The sequence below is a fragment of the Nicotiana sylvestris genome, chromosome 1 (genome assembly GCF_000393655.2).
Source record: "Nicotiana sylvestris chromosome 1, ASM39365v2, whole genome shotgun sequence".
Taxonomy (NCBI): Eukaryota; Viridiplantae; Streptophyta; class Magnoliopsida; order Solanales; family Solanaceae; genus Nicotiana; species Nicotiana sylvestris.
In genome coordinates this window covers 74,336,804-74,359,706 of record NC_091057.1, presented here as the reverse complement: position 1 = coordinate 74,359,706, position 22,903 = coordinate 74,336,804, and the positions used below count along the sequence as shown (strand labels likewise).

The 22,903-nt window shown below is 38.6% G+C and overlaps 1 protein-coding gene across 2 annotated transcripts; it reads right to left on the bottom strand.

The window, feature by feature from the left end:
* Window positions 1–408: 408 nt before the first annotated feature.
* LOC104223644 (uncharacterized) lies at window positions 409–21,363 on the bottom strand. Of its 2 annotated transcripts, XR_710171.2 has the most exons (10): window positions 20,865–21,363; window positions 18,404–20,752; window positions 16,763–16,892; window positions 16,594–16,682; window positions 12,289–12,527; window positions 6,028–6,114; window positions 4,203–4,302; window positions 2,922–3,114; window positions 1,058–2,788; window positions 409–980 (listed from the first exon to the last, which is right to left on the bottom strand). XR_710171.2 is itself a non-coding variant. In XM_009775117.2 (9 exons), exons 2-9 carry the CDS (start codon window positions 20,636–20,638, stop codon window positions 1,113–1,115), a joined length of 4,749 nt encoding a protein of 1,582 aa, XP_009773419.1. In that variant the 5' UTR covers window positions 20,639–20,752; window positions 20,865–21,363; the 3' UTR covers window positions 409–1,112. The 2 variants fall into 2 exon arrangements, 1 of the variants encoding a protein (XP_009773419.1); XM_009775117.2 differs by having other exon boundaries at window positions 409–2,788.
* Window positions 21,364–22,903: the final 1,540 nt, after the last annotated feature.

The following is a 22,903-nucleotide window of genomic DNA, read 5'->3' as shown; positions in this document are numbered from 1 at the left end:
TGGATAAGATAATCCCAGTATTCCACCCTCAAAAGATTCTTGATATCTACCTCAAGTCTAGTACATCAATTATAGATATTGATAAACAAAGAAATTTTCGACCACAAATGTATCTAACCCATTCCATCAAATATACAACAGCAGCAAACCCAGGATATTCCCACAAGTGGGGTCAGGGAGGGTAGTGAATACGCAAACCCTACCCCTACCCATTCCATCAAATATGAACAAACATAAAGATAAACGAAAAACTTGTCATGTCTGCTGCAATATAAGCGAAACTTTCGGGCAGCAAGAGGAACTTAGAAAACCATCTAATATGTGAAATCATACGTACATCGAAAGAATCTGTGTTGCTAACAAGAGGGGCGCACAGTCCTAACAAGCAAAATACGAGGGATCACATAGTGAAGAAGTTAACCAGAAACTTGGATACTTTGGTGCTATTATCATTTCAAGTGATGAATTACAAGGATCTCTGAGGACCTTGGGAACAGAATATAAGATCTACACAGAACTACATATGTACAATCAAAATCTGTCGCCCCACCCAATGGAGTACACAGTCATGAGATACACAGTCATGAATATAAGATCAATGGAGTACACAGTCACAAAATCTGTCGCCCCACCCATGAGATACAATTCACACACTCATTTGACAATGTTATTACTAGTAGGCTGGCAATTGTATAGCCAAACAATTTCCATTACACCAGCTGCCTAGGAGTCTCTACTGTCCAACTTTCTCAACTGGTTTAGGACATTAGTTTCTGAGCATCCAATTGAAAGCTGTTATAACCTTCAAACACCTTCAACCTGGATGACTGCATAGAAATTGCACAATATATGGACCACTCTTTTCTGTAGCCTGGCTGAGTAACCTTTCCCTTTGATTTTTCCTTTACCACATGACACTCTGGATAATCAAAATTGGTTTGATTGACAAAACCCAAACAGCTTTAGGGACATCAAATGACCTTGATTACACAAAAAGGTAGTTCAGCTAGAGAAACAACTTCATGGGACATTGTATGAAATCCTACATCAAGCTTACCGTTGACTAAGGTAATGTTTAAGTAGCATTGTTAGTATGATTAGAATCAATAGACCTAGACCTGAGTCTGAATCTTTTCTTCACCAGCATTCTGTGCAGAAACATCATCAGAAGAATGAATAGTTCCACTGCAACTGCCCAACACAGTTACTTCATGACTTTCAGCCTGACTGCCCACCGCAGTTTCTTCAGCAGCATGCCCAGTTTCTTCAGCAGCACATTGTGCAGAAGAAACATTAGCAGAAGAATGAACAGTTCCACTGCAACTGCTCACCACAGTTACTTCGTGACTTTCTGCCTGACTGGGCTCAGAGTGAACAATCTTCTCATTACAAGAAGCTTTTGCTTCAGCACTGGCATCGGAAGAGTTCAACCTGAAGCCACATGCTTGAGATCCAGGAGAGAGATCAAGTTGACAGTTGGTGTTATTTACAAGAGCAGCATTCAAAGAAGTTTCAACCGAGGAGTCAATTGCAGGTCTAGAAGAAGAAACCTCAGCACCATTATTAACTCCACCAATTGGAGAGGCATCCAAATTTCCCCCCTCCAAAGAAACATTTGAGCCACCAAGCCATTCAACATCAGAAGTTTGCTTTAAAAAAGCTTCAACCGAGGAGTCAATTGCAGGTGTAGAAGAAGAAACTTCAGTACCATTATTAACATCAACTCCATCACACATTGGAGAGGCATCCAAATTTTCTTCCTCCACAGAAAAATTTGAGTTACCAAGATGTTTAACATCAAAAGTTTGCTTTAAAGAAGTTTCACCTGAGGAGTCAATTGCAGGTCTAGAAGAAGAAACTTCAGCACCATGATTATCATTAACTCCATCACCAATTGGAGAGGCATCCAAATTTCCCTCCCCCACAGAAACATTCAAGTCACCAAGATGTTTAGCATCAGAAGTTTGCTTTAAAGCCACAACATGTAGCCCATTCTGCAAATCAGGTCCACTTGTAGTGTCTGAGAAGAAATTTATGGCAGGCTTTGCACTTGCACAAGTTGCAGATACACACACTGAAACTTTTGTCTTGTCTATTTCTTCTACTTCACTTTGTGCAGCAGGTTCTAGAAAACAACTATCTGTGGTATCTGCCGATAAACTTTTCCCATTGGCATCAATGGGGGTAGTATCTGAAACCACCTCATTCTGTTTCTCTGCATTCATGTTTCTGGCAGAAGCTTCATCTGATGAATCAATACCAAATATCAAACAAGTGGTTTGGTCATTTTCCTTGCAAATTTTTTGATGGATTGTCTCAGATGGCTGGGCATCAACTTCAGAGGAAGGACCCAATGCAGCATCTCCCAGATCAGTGTTTCCAATACTTGCACCGGAAGGAGACGAGGGAATCGATTTTGTGGTTGGTTCAGCGAGCTTCTTCTCCATATTAGATTTGACAGATTTATCCTCCTGACTGGAGATTTGAATATGAGATCCACTATGAGTACTTTCTTCTCTAACCATGGCACTATCACTTAAATCGACAGCAGTAGCTGGAGAATCAGAATCTATTGCATTACTTTCTTCTCTAACCATGGCACTATCACTTAAATCGACAGCAGTAGCTGGAGAATCAGAATCTATTGCATCAATGTCATCAACCTTTTCTATACAGGCTTCATCGCGCAAGTTTCCATCGCACCTAGTAAGGGATTCCTGATCAGCCTTTTCAACCAAAGCAGGCAACTGAGGAACACTATGTTTCGAGTCACCAGCATTTTTACCACCTACAGAAAAATCCAGACATCCAAATCACAAGAACGGGCAGTAAAGATTAAGGTATCAGCTTATTTTCCTAATAAGGCAGGCAAAATGGAAAAAAAAAACAAAGTAAAAGCAGGAATTTAATAGTTATAGTACCCTCTAGGGTTTCTCTGTTTAGTAGCCTCTTTTGAAGCATATCTGTCCCAGGGAACACCAACATATTAATGGACTTCATTTCTAGCTTCTCTGATTCCTCAAGTGGATTAAATCCAAAAACTACCGTCCAAGTATGCATATGCTCAGATATAGCAGGAATAATCAACTTCTCGACTTTTAGAGTGGAGAGGACCTGGAAAGAGGAGACAATTAAATCGTTGGATCTGCACTCCAGTATTGAAGAATAAAATACAAAGAACATAATGGACATACAATGACATAATCCCTGACTAACTGGAAGCAGATGCATGAGATAGCTGGAAAAGGTATGACATGCATATTACCATCTGGAAAAATCACTTATACTGGTAGCAAGCCTAAAAAATTTCAAGTCATAAGATGTCCACATGCTAGGTACAAATATGCCCATTACTGGGAAATGAGAGCAGCAACAGGAATGAACAGAATTTCAATTTGGATGATGCCAGGTCTTGTCTCTGCTTTCTTTCGTTAACAATACAACTATGCAATACTACTTATGATGCCTCTTTTGAGACTAACTTTGTACTTTTTATATAACCGTGTGTCCAGGCTAACTTGCACGCACCTCGACTAATTCCACGGGATACCTGCCACCTCCCTCCAGCAATAGGTAGCAACAGGTACCAGGTAACTCTATCCACCAAAGCTTGGACAGATGGGAAGAAATCACCTAGTATTTTTAGCCTCAGCTGCGATAAACCTGAGACCTCATGGTTCTCACCCACTTCATTTACCACTAGGCCACACCCTTGGATGCGACTAACTCTTGAAAGTTTAAAAGACATTCTTATGTATCCAAATGTCAATTCTATAAATAAATTGTATTACACTGTTTCCAGAGCATCTGGTGTCACAATATTTCCTAAAGCATCCTACATTTTCCCACAACCATTTGCTTTGTCATGTTTCTTACATATACATTAAGTGACTGCTATTGTAGCTCTTTGATGCGGTTTCTGCCACTTTAACAAAGTGCTATATTAAATTATTTATCTGCTACTTCTGAAGACCAGAACAGCAATGGAAAAGCATTGGGATGCCCTCCGTTCCAATGAATTCTTTTGCATTAACAGAATGATGACTCTCAATAACTCATTATAAATTGCAATAGCAATATATGCACATGACGTATGTGAGATATCTCAATGATTTCTTATGTACATAAACCCATCTTCAAAACAATTAGATGAAATAAAGTGTGGAGCCAACAAAGACAACCAGTAATAATTATTCTCATACCGTCTCAATAGCAGACAGCAGCCGGCGGCACATCCCTTGGCGCCTATATATATTCCTGGTCCCAATGTATGGCATTTCTGCAAGTTGAGTTCCATGGATCCTAACAGTTTACCGCCAAAACAATTTTATTGATTGGTAAGGCATGAAGGAACAAACATGAGAAAAAGACGACTAACAAGGAAAAAGGAAAGCAAGAAATTATCTATCAGGCTGATTAATTCGAGAGAATGATGGGTAGAGAAGCTCCTTTAATAATAAGATCAAATGCTTCAGAAAGTTCCTGTGCGTTACATGATTAAAAGGTACAACATGGAAAAATAATGTAATGTAACAATGATGCAAGGATTAGTAATGCAGGTATTGATAACGCAGAGATTAGTAATGCAGGGATTACACTGCAATGGTTATTTCTTGTTGGATGTTGGTTTGTTGTGCTAAAGAAATATGAGTCTGAAGAGATGAGGGTGCTGATGTTCTAGATGTTCTACCAGAAACAGCATCTCTGCCTTCTTAAAGGCAAGGGTAAGGTCCGCATACACTCTACCCTCCCCAAACCCCACGTGTGGGACTACACTGGGTATGTTGTTGTTGTTGAGTCTAACGAGATGAGGGTATCTTTATCATTTCAGTAGTTTTAATCAATCTATTGTTAACCCGTATTCTTATTCCATATTTTACCCTGCATAAAATAATACATAGATTCCCGCATAACTTATGTGTATATTATTATTAGCCCTTTTGGCCAAGCTGCAAAAATCAGCTTATTTTGAGAAGTGTTTTTTTTTCAAAAGTGTTTTTCTCAAAAGTACTTTTGGTGAGAAGCAGTTTGTGTTTGGCTGATTAGTTGGAAAAGCACTTCTGAGCAGCAATTAGTGTTTGGCCAAGCTTTAAAAAAACTGCTTCTAAGTATATTTTTCTCAAAAGTGCTTCTCAAAAAAGTGCTTTTGGAAAGAAGCTACTTTTTTCTGCTTCTCCAAAATTGTTTTTGCTTCTCCTCAAAAGCACTTTTTTTCCTTCCAAAAGCTTGGCCAAACACCTCAATTTTTTGCCAAAAGTGCTTTTGGCCACACAAAAAAAGCACTTTTGGCCAAACAGGCTATATGTATAAGAAGAGGCAAAATTAGAACCAAACTAAGTATAAGTTATACTGAATCTAATGAAGAGAATAATTCTCCTTATTCAAGCGACCAAACAAAATGCAAGTTATGTTGAATTTAGTTAGCGGAACAACAAAAGTGGCTCCTAATAGCTACAAAAAAAAATATATTTCAACTATGACCTTTAAAAAACAAGGGATGATAGTATTTACGGAATAAGTAGAATCAGTTCCAAATTTTTTTCCCCTCCCAATTTAGGAGGATCTATAGTGTTTCCATACTTCCCCTCCAGGTGACTCGAACTCAGGACCTAATGGTCGTGGATGGAGGTGCTTTACCAACTGAGCAAGCCTCACTTGTCAGTTCCAAAAATTAGCCGTCCAAAAAATATTTGCCAAAAGATGGAGGAGAGAAACATATGTCACGAAATTACTACTGCGAGTACAAGTAACTTGGAGCAGTAGCTGACATTGAGATACACTCGGTTAAATGCTTGCAAAAATGATAGTCCACTACTGCAATGAATTCAAAGACTAATCGATGACACACAATTACGTTTTGCTAAAGATCATAAATCCCTAATGCAAGGAACACAATTGCAATTTCTGAGACAGCTGAGAGAGTTCAACTGTTAAACAACATATCAACATTCATGCACCCAACTCTTATCAATATCTGAAAAGTAAACTTGCATTGTAACATGGGAACAACTTGAGCATCCAGTATACCTTATGGATGCAGCAGATATTATTTCATCGCCCCTTTCCAAGATTGCAGTGTAGAAGCCACGAAAATTCAGCCGGCTAAAGTTTGAGCTTCAGTGGAGAGAAAAACAGTGTCAGATACTGCTGAATAATACAACGAAGTTTATAGAAAAGGATAACCGGGTAAAAGATGAATCTAGGAACACGCAAGCACATAGTTCCGCAAAATAATAAAGCAAATAGGGAAAACTGTTTTCAGACAGCACAAAAGAAACATCGTCTGGCTTAATTGAAAATTCGGTTTTCCATTTCCAGACAAAAGAAGAGGGATGATCCAATAAAATCAATACATTATTGCCCTCAGTGATAGCCGTTCTTTGTGATTCAGAAACGCAATCCACAAAAGAAAAGTTAATATTTTTTCTAACAGGCAACTATATAATAAGGAATCACGAATAAATGAAGAAGGAATAGCCACATCCCCACGATTATGGCTTTTAACTTCATAGTGCCATTTTAGGTTTCTCTGGTGACAGAAAAAAGGCATGGGAATAATCTATTTCTAACTAGGCTTCTAAGAAGAGAATCACTGTGTTTCAGGGAAGAGTCTACGAGGAAGATAAAGAGTGAAATCATGTGCTAAAGAGTCCTGGCAAATTATGGACATAAACAAGGACTGCTGGGAAAAGCAAATTCAACAATTTTCTACTATGTCTATGAGCATTACCAGAAAAAAAAATGTAAAATCATAAACATTGTACTCCCTCCCCCCTCAAACTAAATGTCATGCTCCATCTTTGGTAATCAGTCAGACAAGCTGAGTAATAGCCTGTTTAGCCAAGTTTCACTAGAAGTGTTTTTTCTTAAAGTTTTATCTGGGACAAAAAATTGTTTTGAGTAGCAGGCTAGCAGCAGAAGTAGTTTTTGCTGAGTAAGAAGTTGAAAAAGGTAGCTTCTAAGCAGAAGCAGAAGTTTTTTTATTTTTCCAGCACAAGTATATTCTTACTAAGTGGGTCCGCAAACAGTTGGGAACGTTGAAACTCTGATACAGAAATAAAAATTAAAAATTCTTTTCCCAAATTGGAATCCTTAAAATAAGTCTGTAGGGTCATATAAATCCATTTATTTATTCAACTGTTGGAATAGTTATGTGAATGAATGTAATTAGTCCTAGTCCCTTATGTAATAGGAGTAGGTTATGTGTTATGTATACAATAAATAGGGTTTATTGTAACATAGAATTTTAATCATTAATAATATTTTCTCTCGTGCTTTCTCACATGGTATCAGAGCTTTGGTGAGAATAGATCGTTGTGCGTCATTCCAGCGACACCGGGGAAAAAAGAACTCGGTCACCGTGAGATTTTCCGGTGACCTAAGTGACTATTTGCGTCAAAGTCACTAATTATCAGTGTTGTGCGAAATCCAACACCACCAAAAGGTTCCCAAGAGATAAGCGACCAAACCCCAACAAAAAACCACCTGAAAACACTCACCCACGCACCCCCACGCGCCTGTCGGAGTTCTGCCTCCGCCAGCGCGTCTGTCCCACGCGCCGGCGTGTGAGGGCTGTTCCGGCCAGAATTTGAAAAAGTTTCTTTTGGACAGTGTAATCGTCTTGCAATTCCAAGCCTACCCATCCAATTTAAACCTAATTCTGACAACTTTTATATTTTTTTCGGTGTGAACAATGATTTCCGGCGTGAACAGTGATTTCCAGAAAATTTTCTAATTTTTCTGGCGTTAATAGTAATTTCCAAAAGGGTTTCTGATTTTTTCCGGCATGAACATTATAATGTCAATCTTATTAGAAGCCTTAGACACACATTCCGTTAGATCGAATGCATTGAATCCAATCCAGATGGTTTCTTTACCGGATTATATTGAGTTCCTTCCGTACAAAGCACGTAAACAGACATCTTCAGCATTAGCCTCCGTTGTTCCAACAAATAGTAGCATGACTTGTGTCTCCCAATCTTCACCTTCTGAGTCTTGGGCCATTGATTCAGGTGCATCTGATCATATTTCTGGTAACAAATCTCTTTTCACTAGTATTTCATATTCTCAATCTCTTCCAACAGTCACAATGGCCAATGGGTCTCAAACCATGGCAACAGCAATAGGTCAAGCAAGCCCACTTCCTTCCTTACCTTTAGACTCAGTTCTTTAAGTTCCCAGTAGTCCTTTTAATCTCGTAGCCATTAGTCGCTTAGCCAAATCACTTAAATCTACTGTTTTATTTCTTGATGACCTTGTTTTTATACAGGAATGTAGTACAGGGCGGATCATTGGTACCGGACGTCAATCAGATGGACTTTATTACCTTATCCTTGCAAAATCACATGGACTCGTATCTTGTCTTCCTTTAATAACTTGTCTCATTACTGATTCACCAGATTTATTACATAAACGGTTGGGACATCCCAGTTTGTCAAAACTTCAGAAAATGGTACCTAGCTTATCTCACTTGTCCACTCTAGAGTGTGAGTCATGTCAGCTCGGTAAGCATACTTGCTCCCATTTCCAGCGGCGTCTTGATAATCGAGCAGAGTCACCTTTTACTTTAGTCCACTCAGATGTTTGGGGTCCTAGTCGGGTCAGTTCTACCTTGGAATTCCGCTACTTTGTCAGTTTCATTGATGATTATTCCAGGTGCACTTGGATATTTTTGATGAAAAATCGATCTGATTTGTTTTCTATTTTCCAGACCTTCCATGCTGGAATTCAAAATCAATTTGGGGTTTCTATCTGCACATTTCGTAGTGATAATGCCCTAGAGTATTTGTCTTCCCCATTTCAGCAGTTTATGAACTCCCATGGGATTATTCATCAAACATCTTGTCCGTACACATCCCAACAAAATGGAGTAGCTGAAAGAAAGAATAGACATCTTATTGAAACTGCTCGTACCCTTCTCATACGATCTCATGGTTCGCTGCGTTTTTGGGGATGCAGTCTTACATCTTGCTATCTTATTAATCGTATGCCATCTTCAGCTATCCAGAATCAAGTTCCATTCTCTGTCCTGTTTCCCCACTTACCTTTGTTCTCTCTTCCACCTCGTGTCTTTGGGAGTACGTGTTTTGTTCATGTCCTTACTCCAGGAAAAGATAAGTTAGCTCCTCGTGCTCTTAAGTGCATATTTCTGGGTTACTCGAGAACGCAAAAAGGATATCGATGTTATTCTCCTAACCTCCAGCGGTTTCTTATGTCGGCTGATGTTACCTTCTTTGAAACCCAACCATACTTCACAGGTCCAGTGAATCACTTAGATATTTCTGAGGTGCTACCAGTTCCGTCTTTTGGAGATTCAGTCACTATTCCCCATTCATCTTACTCCACAGCTCCACCACCTATGGCTTCAGTACCACCACCGAGTCCAATTCCACCAACTATAGCTCCGGTGCCACCACCCAGTCCAGTTTAACCTTCTACAGCTCCACCACTCCTGACTTATCATCGTCGTCCGCGTCCAGCATCAGGCCCAGCTAATTCACATCCTGCACCTGGCCCTGCTAATACTGCGGACTTGTCTCCTCTTGATCAACCGATTGCACTACGAAAAGATATACGGTCCACACTTAATCTTAATCCTCATTACGTCGGTTTAAGTTACCATTGTCTGTCATCATCCCATTGTGCATTTGTGTCCATCTTTGTCCTCTGTTTCCATCCCTAAGTCTACAAGTGAAGCACTGTCTCATCCCGGGTGGCGACAGACTATGATTGACGAGATGTCTGCTTTACATACGAGTGGTACGTGGGAGCTTGTTCCTCTTCCTTCGGGTAAATCGACTGTCGGTTGTCGTTGGGTGTATGCAGTCAAAGTTGGTCCAGATGGCCAGGTTGATTGACTTAAGGCTCGTTTTGTTGCCAAAGGGTATACTCAGGTATTTGGACTAGATTACAATGATACTTTCTCTCCTGTGGCTAAAATAGCATCAGTCCGCCTTTTTCTATCCATGGTGGTTGTTCGCCATTGGCCTCTTTATCAATTGGACATTAAGAATGTTTTTCTTCACGGTGACCTTGAGGATGAGGTTTACATGGAGCAACCACCTGGTTTTATTGCTCAGGGGGAGTCTAGTGGCCTTGTATGTCGGTTGCGCCGGTCTCTCTATGGTCTAAAGCAGTCTCCTCGAGCCTGGTTTGGTAAGTTCAGCACAGTTATTCAGGAGTTTGGCATGACTCGTAGTTAAGCTGATCACTCTGTATTTTATCGACATTCTGCTTCAAATCTCTGTATTTATCTGGTCGTTTATGTTGACGATATTGTTATTACCGGCAATGATCAAGATGGTATTAGTAAGTTGAAACAACATCTATTTCAGCACTTTCAGACTAAGGATCTGGGCAGATTAAAGTATTTTCTGGGTATTGAGGTCGCTCAGTCTAGCTCAGGTATTGTGATCTCATAACGAAAGTATACCTTAGATATTCTTGAGGAGACAGGAATGACAGGTTGTAGACCTGTTGCCACTCCGATGGATCCAAATTCTAAACTTTTGCCAGGACAGGGGGACCCTCTTAGAGATCCTGCAAGATATAGGGGGATGGTTGGTAAATTAAATTACCTCACAGTGACTAGACCTGATATTTCCTTTCCTGTGAGTGTTGTGAGTCAGTTTATGGATTCTCCCTGTGATAGTCATTGGGATGCAGTTATCCGCATTCTTCGGTATATAAAATCAGCTCCAGGCAAAGGCTTATTGTTTGAGGATCGAGGCCATGAGCAGATTGTTAGATACTCAGATGCCGATTGGGCAGGATCACCTTTTGATAGACGTTCTACGTCTGGATATTGTGTCTTAGTAGGAGGAAATTTGGTGTCTTGGAAGAGCAAAAAACAGAATGTGGTTGCTCGGTCTAGTGCAGAAGCAGAATATCAAGCAATGGTAATGGCGACATGTGAGCTAATTTGGATCAAACAGTTGCTCAACGAGTTGAAATTTGGTGAGATTAGTCAGATTGGACTTATGTGTGATAATCAAGCTGCTCTTCATATTGCGTCAAATCCAGTGTTCCATGAGAGAACTAAATACATTGAGATTGACTGTCACTTCGTTAGAGAAAAGATACTCTCGAGAGATATTGCTATAAAGTTTGTGAAGTCGAATGATCAGCTTGCAGATATTTTCACCAAGTCCCTCACTGGTACTCGTATTAACTACATATGTAACAAGCTCGGTACATATGATTTATATGCACCAGCTTGAGGGGGAGTGTCAGAATAGTTATGTGAATGCATGTAATTAGTCCTAGTCCCTTGTGTAATAGGAGTAGGTTATGTGTTATGTATACATAGGGCTTATTGAAACATAGAATTTTAATCATCAATAATATTTTCTCCCATGCTTTCTCACATCAACAATAAGCCAATCCCCCCCCACACACACACTCTCTATATATATATATATAACAAGGACAAAAACAAAAACAATATTAGGGCAAGTCAATGCTGCATTTACCAAAAAAAAAAAAGAGAACTAGCGGTATCAGCTAAATCTCACAGTGAGCCTAGCAAATCACCTAAAGATTCTACCTCCTCTACATAGTTTTAAATACTATATTTTAGTTAAATGAAATTAAAAATACTTGATTAAACTCTCTCGCAACAAATATTTCAAATCCTCTCAATTCAAGCCTATTTCATTTCAGTACTAAAAATTGGTTTTTTAAATCAAGTAAGGAATTTGCTAAGACTATACATTCTTACATAAAAAATTTATTGTTATATGGGCATTCAAGTCATTAATTAGAATCAAAGTCCTGACAAGCATTGGACCTAACATAAGTGTAACTGTAACAACAACTAAACCTTACTACCAATTAGCTTTTAGTGCATATATGGATCCAATGCTTCCAGTGTGTTTTCTATAAGCTAAATCCATATTCATGTTGAGAGATTTTAAATCATTTAGGAATCTTCTCTCTATGAGATTTTAAATCTACCTTGTTCCCTTTTATCACATTCCATCACCTTATTTTTCATACATATGAATCTCTGCATCTAGAGGATATGAATAGTGTATCTCAAGCGACCACCTCACATTTTATGTTCTATGTATTAGTAGCATCCTCTATGGGATGTGATCATTTCTACATCCATCTTCACATTCGTATTTCTACGACATTAGTCATTAATACCAAATGGCCATATTAAATTATTCAGCCAGCTTAATGAAGTTACAAAAAAAATAACGAGGGCCTTCAGATATTAAATTGGATATTTAGCACAACATTTACAAACTCACGACAACACATAGAAGGTAAAAAGCTTCTTACCCGCAGTTGTAGAGAACATTATGAATAATATTGATGCCACTTTTCCTATCCACAATCGGCAAAAAACATTCATCCATAACAGCCAGTGCAACAGCTAGCTTAGAATTGCACTCCACCCGTTGAGAAAAGGCATGGTGAGAACGATCAGAGTCTAAATCCGTTCGTTGAATCAGGGACCATGAGAATCCAGCTTCAATCTCATGTTTGACACCAAGAATCTTCTGCAGATGATCATACAGCTGCAAAAACAGAGAAGAGAAATGAGTTGAACTATTCAAACACATCTTGTGAGAGATAGCAACACAGACAATCTCAGGTCAACAATAGTTTCACTAATTTTGAGCTTGAAAAAGGTTCAAAGTCTCAAAGAAAATTAGAAATTTCGGGACACAAAATGTTCAAGGTAAACTGCATGCTTCTCAATAAAATAGCAAAAGCCTAACTGAATTTGCTACCAAACTGGTAGTTTTGCAGATCATGCATTTGCATAATGGTAACTATCTGAGAGAAGAAAACTCCAGTTAAAGACTCTTGAGGAACCAGTAAGCAATCAAGGATAAGATACTAAGGGGAAGGGGCTCTAAATTCCTTCGTCTCATCCACACCTCTCCACAGTATTGAACTGTTTGGCCTTTTCACTTTTCAAGCCTCAACAAGCCAATTGCATTACTCTCTCTCCCTCACTCCATCTCTAAGTTCCATATAGCAATTTCAGGTTACTGTTTGGCTTTGATTGTACAGATCGCTACCATTACATTCAGAAATTTATCCTCAAGGTTCAAGTTCAAGATCTACAAGCTACAGAGAAAGGATTTAGCATCATATTTTTGGTAGTTGGTCCAACAGATGCTAACCCATGTAATACATGGTATAAGACAACAACAACAAAACAAAAAAAAATCGTGTAATCTCACGAGTGGGGTCGGGGAAGAGTGGGATGTACGCAGCCTTACCCCAGCTGAAGAAAAGGGCAGAGAGGTTGTTTCTATAGACCCTCGGCTGAAGAAAAGATGAGAAGGAGCAGCGGCGACAAGTAGTAACAACACAAGATATTAAGAAAACCGAGGCAAAGAAAGCAAACAAACAATAAATAGTAATAGCAATCTGAGAATAAAATGAACACAAGATATTAAGAAAGTCGCTGCAAAGATAGCAATCAAACAATGGGTAACAATATCAATCTAAGAATAAAACGAAACCATACTAACACTAATAATACCGGACTAAGAAAGAAAAAAGGACACGCTCGACTATCTACTAACCTTCTATCCTAATCCTCGACACTCACACCCTCCTATCGAGGGTCGTGTCCTCGGTAAGCTCCAGCTTCATCATGTCCTGCATAATCACCTCTCCCCAATACTTATTTGGCCTACCTCTACCCCTCCTCATACCCACCAAGGCCAACCTCTCACACCTCCTAACTAGAGCATCTATACTTCTCCTCTTAACATGCCCAAACCACCCCAATCTCGCCTCCCGCATCTTATCCTCCACAGAAGCAACTCCCACCTTATCCTGAATGACTTCATTCCTAATTTTATCCAAACCTGGTATGCCCCGTACATCCATCTCAACATCCTTATTTCAGTAACATTCAACTTTTGGACATGGGAGTTCTTGACTGGTCAACGCTATGGCCCATACAACATAGTCAGTCTAACCACCACTTTGTAGGACTTACCTTTAAGTTTTAGTGGCACATTCTTATCACACAAGACACTGAAAGCGAGCCTCCATTTCATCCATCCTACTCCGATGCGATATGTGACATCCTCAACAATTTCCTATTTTCTTGTATTATAGACCCAAGGTACTTGAAACTTCTTCTCTTGGGGATGACTTGTGTATCAAACCTCACATCCATGTCTGCTTTCTGGGTAACGTCATTGAACTTGACCTCCAAATATTCTGTCTTGGTCGTGCTCAACTTGAAACCTTTAGACTCGAGAGTCGGTCTCCAACCTCCAGCCTCTCGTTAACACCATCTCGCATCTCGTCAATTAGAACTATGTCATCTGTAAATAACATACACCAAAACAACTCCCCTTGAATGTGTCCTGTCAATGCGTCCATCGCCAAGAAAAACAAAAACGGGCTAAGGGTGGATCCCTAGTGCAACTCCATCACAATCGAGAAGTGTTCCGATCTCCCGCTGTCCTCGCCCGGGTCTTAGCTCCATCATACATGTCCTTGATCACTTTAATGTAGGCTACATGCACCCCTTTAGCCTCCAAACATGGTATAAGACAACACCACATTTGCTTTTTACTGCAGTTTCCATTAGCAGATCTGGAACTTGTTCTTGAACCTTATTTCGGTGCAGTGGGCTACACGAAATACAAAGGTGTATTAAAAAGCTAGCAAGAGAAAAGGTTAAAGAAGTCTTCGAAATGGTTTTGGAGCACAGTTCCTGCATGCACTCTATGTCCAACTCTTGGTGTAAAATGGTGAATATATATGATGTTGATCTTCTCAAGGACTTTCATTAACTCCTTCCTTTACTAAAATGAGCAACAGTCCTTTGATTTTCGTACATCGCTGCACTTTCTTAGGTGCTACAAATGAAATATGCATTTTTTAACAAAAACAAGGGATGTAACTTTCTAATCAAGTCTTTTCTTGAGACGGCTCCTAAGATACCAAGTCGCTAATGAACCTCATGAATCATGTGCACCTTATAGAGGAGATGATTGCATAGCTACAGTTTGTCTGTTTGACAAGGCATTGAAGTAGATGGGCTAGGTTCTATTTTCCTGACGTATAGAGCAGAAAGGGTCATCTGCAATCATTTTTAGGATCTTATCAAGGAGAGAATTGAATAACAATATCATGTTGGTATGACAAGGCCAAAAGTAGAAGCTAGTTTTGGTTTCTTTAACTAAACCGGATAAAAGGCGTAAACCCCAAATCATGTGTAGTATCTAGAGGATTCCCCCCCCCCCCAAACCCTGCATGGTATAGTGTAATCAGCAGTCTAAGTAATAAATTAACAAGCCTAGTGTAGAACCACTAAGTGTCCTATCTAGTGCAAATTAGGAACCCAAGGTTTAAATGCCGCCGCAGTGAAAAGGACTTAGATCACTAAATGAAAGAAGTTCATGGATTCAGACTCCTCTAGGAGCGCTCTAATAGGATTACAATCCGCGAATATCAGATTTCAGTAAACAAATATGCATATTACAGTGCTAAAGCCAACTGATTGCAATGAATGTATCATCCACCAGCAAGCTAATGCATGAAAGAAGCTGATAAATCTGATAAATTCAATTTAAAGTGGCAAGAATTAATAACAGGTTCGGTGGTTGGTCGAAAACAACGTCGAGAAGAAATAAAAGAAATGATTAAGATGAAACAAGCTGGTTCTAAGATTCTTCATATTATTTTCAGGGTTGAAGATCAAGCTTTTGCAATTTTTAGCTATGTGTTTTTGCATCATCATTGGCTCGCAGACCTTTTAAAGACAACAGCATTTCTGTTGGATCAGTTTACTAGTCCTTTCAGTTCTTCCTTCACTCTTGCTTGTTGTCCATGCATATAGTTGCAGAGTTGTGGATTCACAGCTTCTTTGCTCTTGCAACAGCAGGTCAAATCATGTCTACACCTAAGTTGCTCGGACTCTTCACTTTCGGTGTCGCACCCGTGTCGACATGATGTGGGTGTGGGATATGTACTAGATTTGGTCAATCGATTTTGAGTACTTATACAAAATCGACAGAGGAGTCCGAAACAGATACAATGATCTCTCTCACAAAAAAAAAACTATGGTGGAATCATAATCTAGGCATATTTTTATAAATCTATTTTTAGATATTTGAATTATTTTTAGTTGAACCTCTGCACTCATACCTGTACCTGGATCCGTACCCCTGAATGCTAAAAAATTAGATAATGAAAGATCCGACCTCTAGATCCGCACACGTATCGAACACCCGCACCCAAGTCCGAGCAACTTAGGTCTACACATTCAGCAGGCATAAAATTGCTGAAGGAAAAGTTTTGGCTTTTCAACTCAGGTTCTCTGACAAAGAGACTAAAGCGAGACATGCCGAAAATGACCAATTCAATTCTGAAGGTTCTAAAGCTTGGAAGATCATGATTGCAATTTTCAACACATGAATAAGAGTTTGATGCCAAATATCATTTTGTTTGATATGAAGGTAAATGACAGTCTATAACTCCATTAGGATTTGAGACTGGACAACAATTTCAAAATAGTGAATAGTGAAACTTGATAACTCTTTAGTGATTCTTAATATGCTATACATCAGACAGGAAAACTCACAAACAGAATAACAAAAATACCTCTTGGCATTTCTGCCCACAAAATGATACAGATGGATTATTAGAACTAGCTGGTAAAGCATTTATATCCAGACTGCATGATTTGTGATCTGCAAAATGAAGGTTTAATATATCAGCTCAAGCATAGAAGGCGTCAACGACCAAACCTCCAAAAGGCAAACAGTTTTACATTTTTTCTCACACAGGCTGCAGTAGAGGAGCATATCTGCAGCTGCCTGACCTTCCTCTGCAGTAGTATTGGCAGTCCCACAAAATTTGCATGTGCAATTTGGACAGTGCCAATCCCCTGGAGGAAGCATCTGTAGAAAAGAGAAGCATGTAAACGTGATGCTTATAAAGAGTAAATAGTAATATAAAGTAACAGAAAATGTTCAAAACCCCAGTCTATACATGTTGCATCTTTCGGAGATGCCTGGATAGAGGTACGATGCTCTAAGAAGGAAATATCCTAATTATTGTTCATTTACATATTACACAATCAATTCTAGTGACAAAAATTGATCAAAATCCCAGTCTACACATGTTGCTTTTGGAGATGCCTAATAGAGGTATGACGTTCTAAGAAAGAAATCCTAACTAATGTTCATTTCCCTATTACACAATCAATTCTAGTGATAGTTATGCACTTATCTTTCTTTCCAACCATTTGATGATACAAACAACAAACCAAAACAGTCTTGAAGATGGAACGGAAGAGGACATAGTTAATTTTTTGAACGGTTTACTGATTGTTTCACTATAAGGATAACAAGATCACAGTCACAAAAAATGGACTAGATTACATAACTGCAGTTGATTGACCTCTGTCACATGGCTCCTTTTCATTTTTCTCCCTTATGGTTGCATTCATGCATGAGATTTAGTAGCAAGTGTATTCGATTATTCCAAATAATGAACTAGAACATGGAGCTCAAAGAGAGTTTGTTGACCAAGATGGTGATAATGTAAACGTAGAAGGGCATGACTGCTCCTAAGAAACAAGAAGAAGAAAGGGGGCAGATTCATAGAAAATACTAAAGTACATAGACCTGCTCACAAAGAGCTAGAAGACAGCCAAAACCATTGCTGCTAATAAGTAGAAGACTTTCATCATTATTAAAAATTCTTACAGGTGTCTTTTTCTTTTTGAACTAGGAGCCACAGCCATTTCTTTTCTTCTTTTTTTTTTTCACCTCAACTGGATTGAACTTTTTTCTTTCCCTTTTTAACCTGTTCTTTATGTTCAGCTTTTGTGAATACATCATGGACATGTTAATGATAGGGGAAACCATTCATTAAAGATTCAGTAGAAGTGGAAACTACACATATCTTTTATGTCAGTTTTCTTATCAGGTAAGATAACAACAGATATCTTTTATGTCAGTTGTAAAGAGTTGCAAGATGATCGCAGAGTACACTGTTTCCTCCACTTCTGTAACCTGGTTCTTCATACAGTTCTAATTATCTTAGGACTATGGTGGTATGTCCAATGAAAAGGTTAGTAGCAGACTATGATTTTGACCTGCCCCACACCCAACCACCGTTATTTTCTGTTCCTCCTCCATCTCCTCAGTGGGTATAAGAATCTAAAAAATTTCCTGCTGATAAAGGGCACTGATAACATTCTCACGCATGTAAAACACTAAATTCATACATTTAAATGTCAGGAAAACGTCCAAAAACCAAGTAGTATCAAAGGAAAATAAAAGACAGGAATAAATTTCACATTTGCTACCACAACACAAAAAAGAATAACAGTGCAGGAATGGACAGTACTGATTTAGAAGGAAAAACATGAGAACACTGAGAAAAAAGAGAATATTTTACATACTTGTATACCCAGACAGCTCTGATGAAAAGTGGAAGGGCAACCGTCACAACAGATAAGGTCCCCACCATCACCACATATACCACAAGTGTCATCATCAGGATCATCACCATCAACATTTACAGTATGGAAATCTTGGCGTTCAGATTCTTCTTGCCGATTCCATGCATCAACCAAGCACTCCAGCAAGGAAACGCCAGACTCCAATATTATGTTTTGAAATGGTTGACGCAACGTACTTCCTGCATGGAGCTCAAATTTTGAAACTGGAAGGATTTTACTACAGCAACCACAGTGCACGCCATCTCGTGTGATCCAACCTTCTAGCTTTACTCTGGTCCTCCTACGATTCATATATTGAACCTTCTGACTTAACTTCGCTGTGCCAGAGTCAATCATCCAGGCCAATAAGGTTCTTTTTCCAGTATAAGGAACATAGCCATCATCTTCAGAATCTTGCTCCTTATCAGACCTGCGGACCAACAATGTACATCGTCCAATTATCCTACTTTTTCTTCCCTGTACTGTACTGGAAGCAGCTCCAGTAAATGATTTTCCAGACATATCCTGCTTAGATCTTCCTCCCTTTGATGAATTTCCACTTGTATCACCATCACTCTCCTGATCTGTTGCATGAGACTTGCATTTCAGTAACTTACCTTTCTTCTTTACATAACTACTTAGCCTCTCTTCATGCTGATCACCATCTGTGTCCTCTGCAGACTCTTGCATAGCAGACTTTTTGTAAACTCGGTTCTTGGCATCATCTTTCCTTTTCTTCTTCAGTTCTTTCTCAATCTTCTTCCGTGTTTGCCTGGTTAGCTTATTGATTAACTCATCAGACAATGGAGCAAATGAACTAGAGCCACCATCAATTTTACTTTTGCATGAATCTTCCCCTGACTGTTTTTGCAGTGCATCATAAGCCTTAATTATTGACCAGTATGCTGTTCCACTAGGATTAATGTACACTGCATCTAAGTAATCTCTGTTCCTTCTCGGTCTGTAATCAATGGTCCATCCAGCTTCAATAAGCATTCCTCTTATTTTCTCTCGCAGCTGCTGCTTCTCTGTACTCCCACCTCGTTTCAAGTTTCCTCCTTTACTTTTGGCAGGGGTAACATCTTCAGCTGCTACGGACCTGCTTTCTTCCTTAATGACCCTGGCCTTTGAGCAAGCAGGCTGAAGCTGCTGCTTCTCCATGCTCCCACGTTGTTTCAATTTTCCTTCTTTGCTTTTAGCAGGGGTAACATCTTCAGCTGCTGCTGACCTGCTTTCTTCCTTAACCGTCCTCATCTTTGAGCTAGCAGGCTGCGAACTAGGTGGTGCCAACTTAAGTGATGTATCAGTCTCATCTGTTTCACAGTCTACAGACTTAATGCATTTTGCCAAGAAAGGTTTTTGTGATTTCAGCTCAGCCCGCTCTGTTTTAACAGACAATGGTCGTTTTTCAGGGCGTTTAGAATCCGAGTGCAAAGAAGCTCGGCCTAGCAAATCTTTCTTGACAACATCTTCGGACCTGGAACCTTTCCTACTTTCAAGATCATAATCCTTGTGTGATCGGTCTACATTCTTCTTCTTATTCACCATTACCTTCAACACTCCATTTTTCCCCTGCAATCTGATTGGTTCTTGAGACGATTCCTGGTACTTCAACCTAAGCAATGAAATGGGCATATGTGCTTCATCCTCATCTAAATCGTACCTTTTCTTAACACCACACTCATCGCCCTTAGCTCTACTACCCGACAAGCTACTCGAACTCTCAATATTCGAATGCTTCCTCTTCTCAACCATCATACTCCTACTACTAGAACCATTTACAAACTCCCTAGAACTCCCACCAGTTCTTGCAACATTCCATTTCATTTCCTCATCGAATTCATCGTACTCATCGAAATCAAACAAATCTAACCTACTTCTCTTCTTCTCACTCTCAATCTTCCCATTCCTACCAGGCTCTCTACTTTCCCCACCACTTTTTACACTACCATTATGAAATTTCTCTCCACCCCTTCTCCTAATTGGCTCCAATAACTCTTCATCACTCGACTCGGAATCACTCTGAACCAACCTTTGCCTCTTCTTCACCTTCTGTGAAGCCCTTGAAGAACCCACACCCACACCCCCTCCTCCACACCCTATACCCATTCTCTCATCTTTCTTCTTAATTATCAAACACCCAGATGAGCTTTTCTTCTTCACTATATCCCCTGATCTCGCACTACCCCCCTCCATACTCACTCAATCCTTAATTCATAAAGGAAAAAAATAGCAAAATTGACCCCAAAAGGTCTCGAGAAAAGCTCTCTTTAATCCAAATCTTCGTTCAGTTATCCAACATTACCAGATCTGAAACAGAAAAAAGCATAATTTTTTCCGATTAGAAACAATATTTGGGGGAAACTTTTTATGTTCAGTTAGTGAATTGATTTGCATGAGAAGAATCGGCGGCGAATTTTACCTTGCCGGAACGGAATCGGCGTCGAAGAAACAGTGTTGATCCGATCAGTGACGTAATTCTCCGGCGAAGTAAGCGAATCGCCCAAGAAAGAGAGACAGAAGCAAAGAGGGGAATTGTATTGGTTCTGGGCATACTTGTTGTATAAATATACAATATGAACAGACGCCAGCTTCTTCTTTTTTTCTTTTTAGTTTTTACAATATTTTAGAACCCAATATAAAACCAAAAACCCCAAAAAATGAACAGAAATTTGGTGTTAGTTCTGTACAATATACTTTAGGTTTTTCTTTAACTATAGCGATGGACTAATTCATTTCGTAGTTGTTATTTTTTCAGAATATATATAAGAAGTAATTTTACAAAAGAGAGTCATAGTTTATTCAAAACTGTAATGAATTAGGATGTATGATCTTTGCTTGGACATCTCTAAGTCTGTAACTTTTTTCATTAAGAATTCATGTAACATGTTAGAATTCTGCTTTTAATTCACAAATAAATGTCTTCAACTGAATATTGCTATTTTTAATTTAATTTATCAGAAAAGAAAAGTAAATGTTCATTAGCTGGAATACTGAGACAGTTATTGCCTTACCCCCCCCCCTCTCCCCCCACCCGGGTGTTAAAAATGGGGGATTAAAAATAGGAGTAGTGAAAGAAAAGAAAAAGGGTAAAAACAGGAACAATAGAATTCAAGAATGGATTTGATATTGAGTTGTAAGTAGGGGAATTCGAGATGTGGGGGCTGGGTGTCAGTTGAGGAGACCGTTGTTTTGAATATCAGTTACGTAGTAATTTTTCGATAAATTTTATTTTGTGTCTCGTACATTTATGAGGTTCTTTTTTTATCTCACAAATTTGTGAACCCAATTTTATATTTTTGGGTCTACAAAACTGTTGTGACCTTTGGTGACATTTGACAGTTTTTTAAGATTTACTCCCAACTTTGAGAAAATATTTTTTTCTAAAAATAGATTCATATTCTGTTAATCATTTTAAGTAGTGCAGTATTTTCTTTTTCTTTTTGATGAGATAATCCAATTAGGTGATATTCCAAATGAGGAATAAATCAAATGTTGAGAATTTAAGGGAGGAATCTATTATTATTTATTAGCCTTTTTTTTTTTTGCTTAATCAGCTTTCACATACTTATTACTCACTCCAGTCACTTTTACTTGGCATGTATACTAAAAATAAATGTTCAATTTTACGTGGCACTTTACGCATATCAAGAGAAGACAACAAACTTTTTCATGTTTTACCCATAGTATTTATTATTCATTTCAAATTATTTTCTCAAATCTAATAAAATATGCATCAATTAACATGTGTATCATGGTAAATTATACACTTCATTTATTATTTCTTAAAGGCGTGAAAAGTCAAAAGGTGCCAAGTAAAAGTGACCGGGGAGTATTTTTAGCTTCAATTTCAAATATTTTTCTACTTTTTCAACTCAGTATTATTTGAAATGTGATAAATAGAACAAGCTTGACAAAACGCAGCATATTTTTTTTATGGGAAAGTGAATACAATGTTGGTTCAATGGTTGGCGAAATCAGTTACAGTGTAAAAATGAACAGTGACAGATACAAAAGAGGTATGTCCGTCAAAGAACCAACTTAACAGTTGAAGTGCTAAAATAACTTTAAGATGAGAGTGGGTTTCACTCGTCATATATTTTTTTTTTACTTGGAACTTAGAAGGTCAAATAATTAGAAATATATGCTAAAAGGTTATTATAATTTTTATGTTTGCTTGAAAATTTGAGAAGTAAAGGGAAAGGTAGGAGAATATAAAGTAACGGATAAATAATACTACTACTTATTACTTGGTAAAGAAGGCCAGGAGAAAGTGAAATAGAAGTAGATGAACTTAAATGCAGAAATGTATAAATTTTATTTTCCTTCCAATCATACTAAATAAAATAGAATTAGTCTTCATATTTCTTCTCAGTAAAGTAAAAATTTATCGTTTTTTCCCACACTCTTTTATTTCGTAAATCTAGATATTGTGGAACAATTGAAAGTGGACTGTAATAT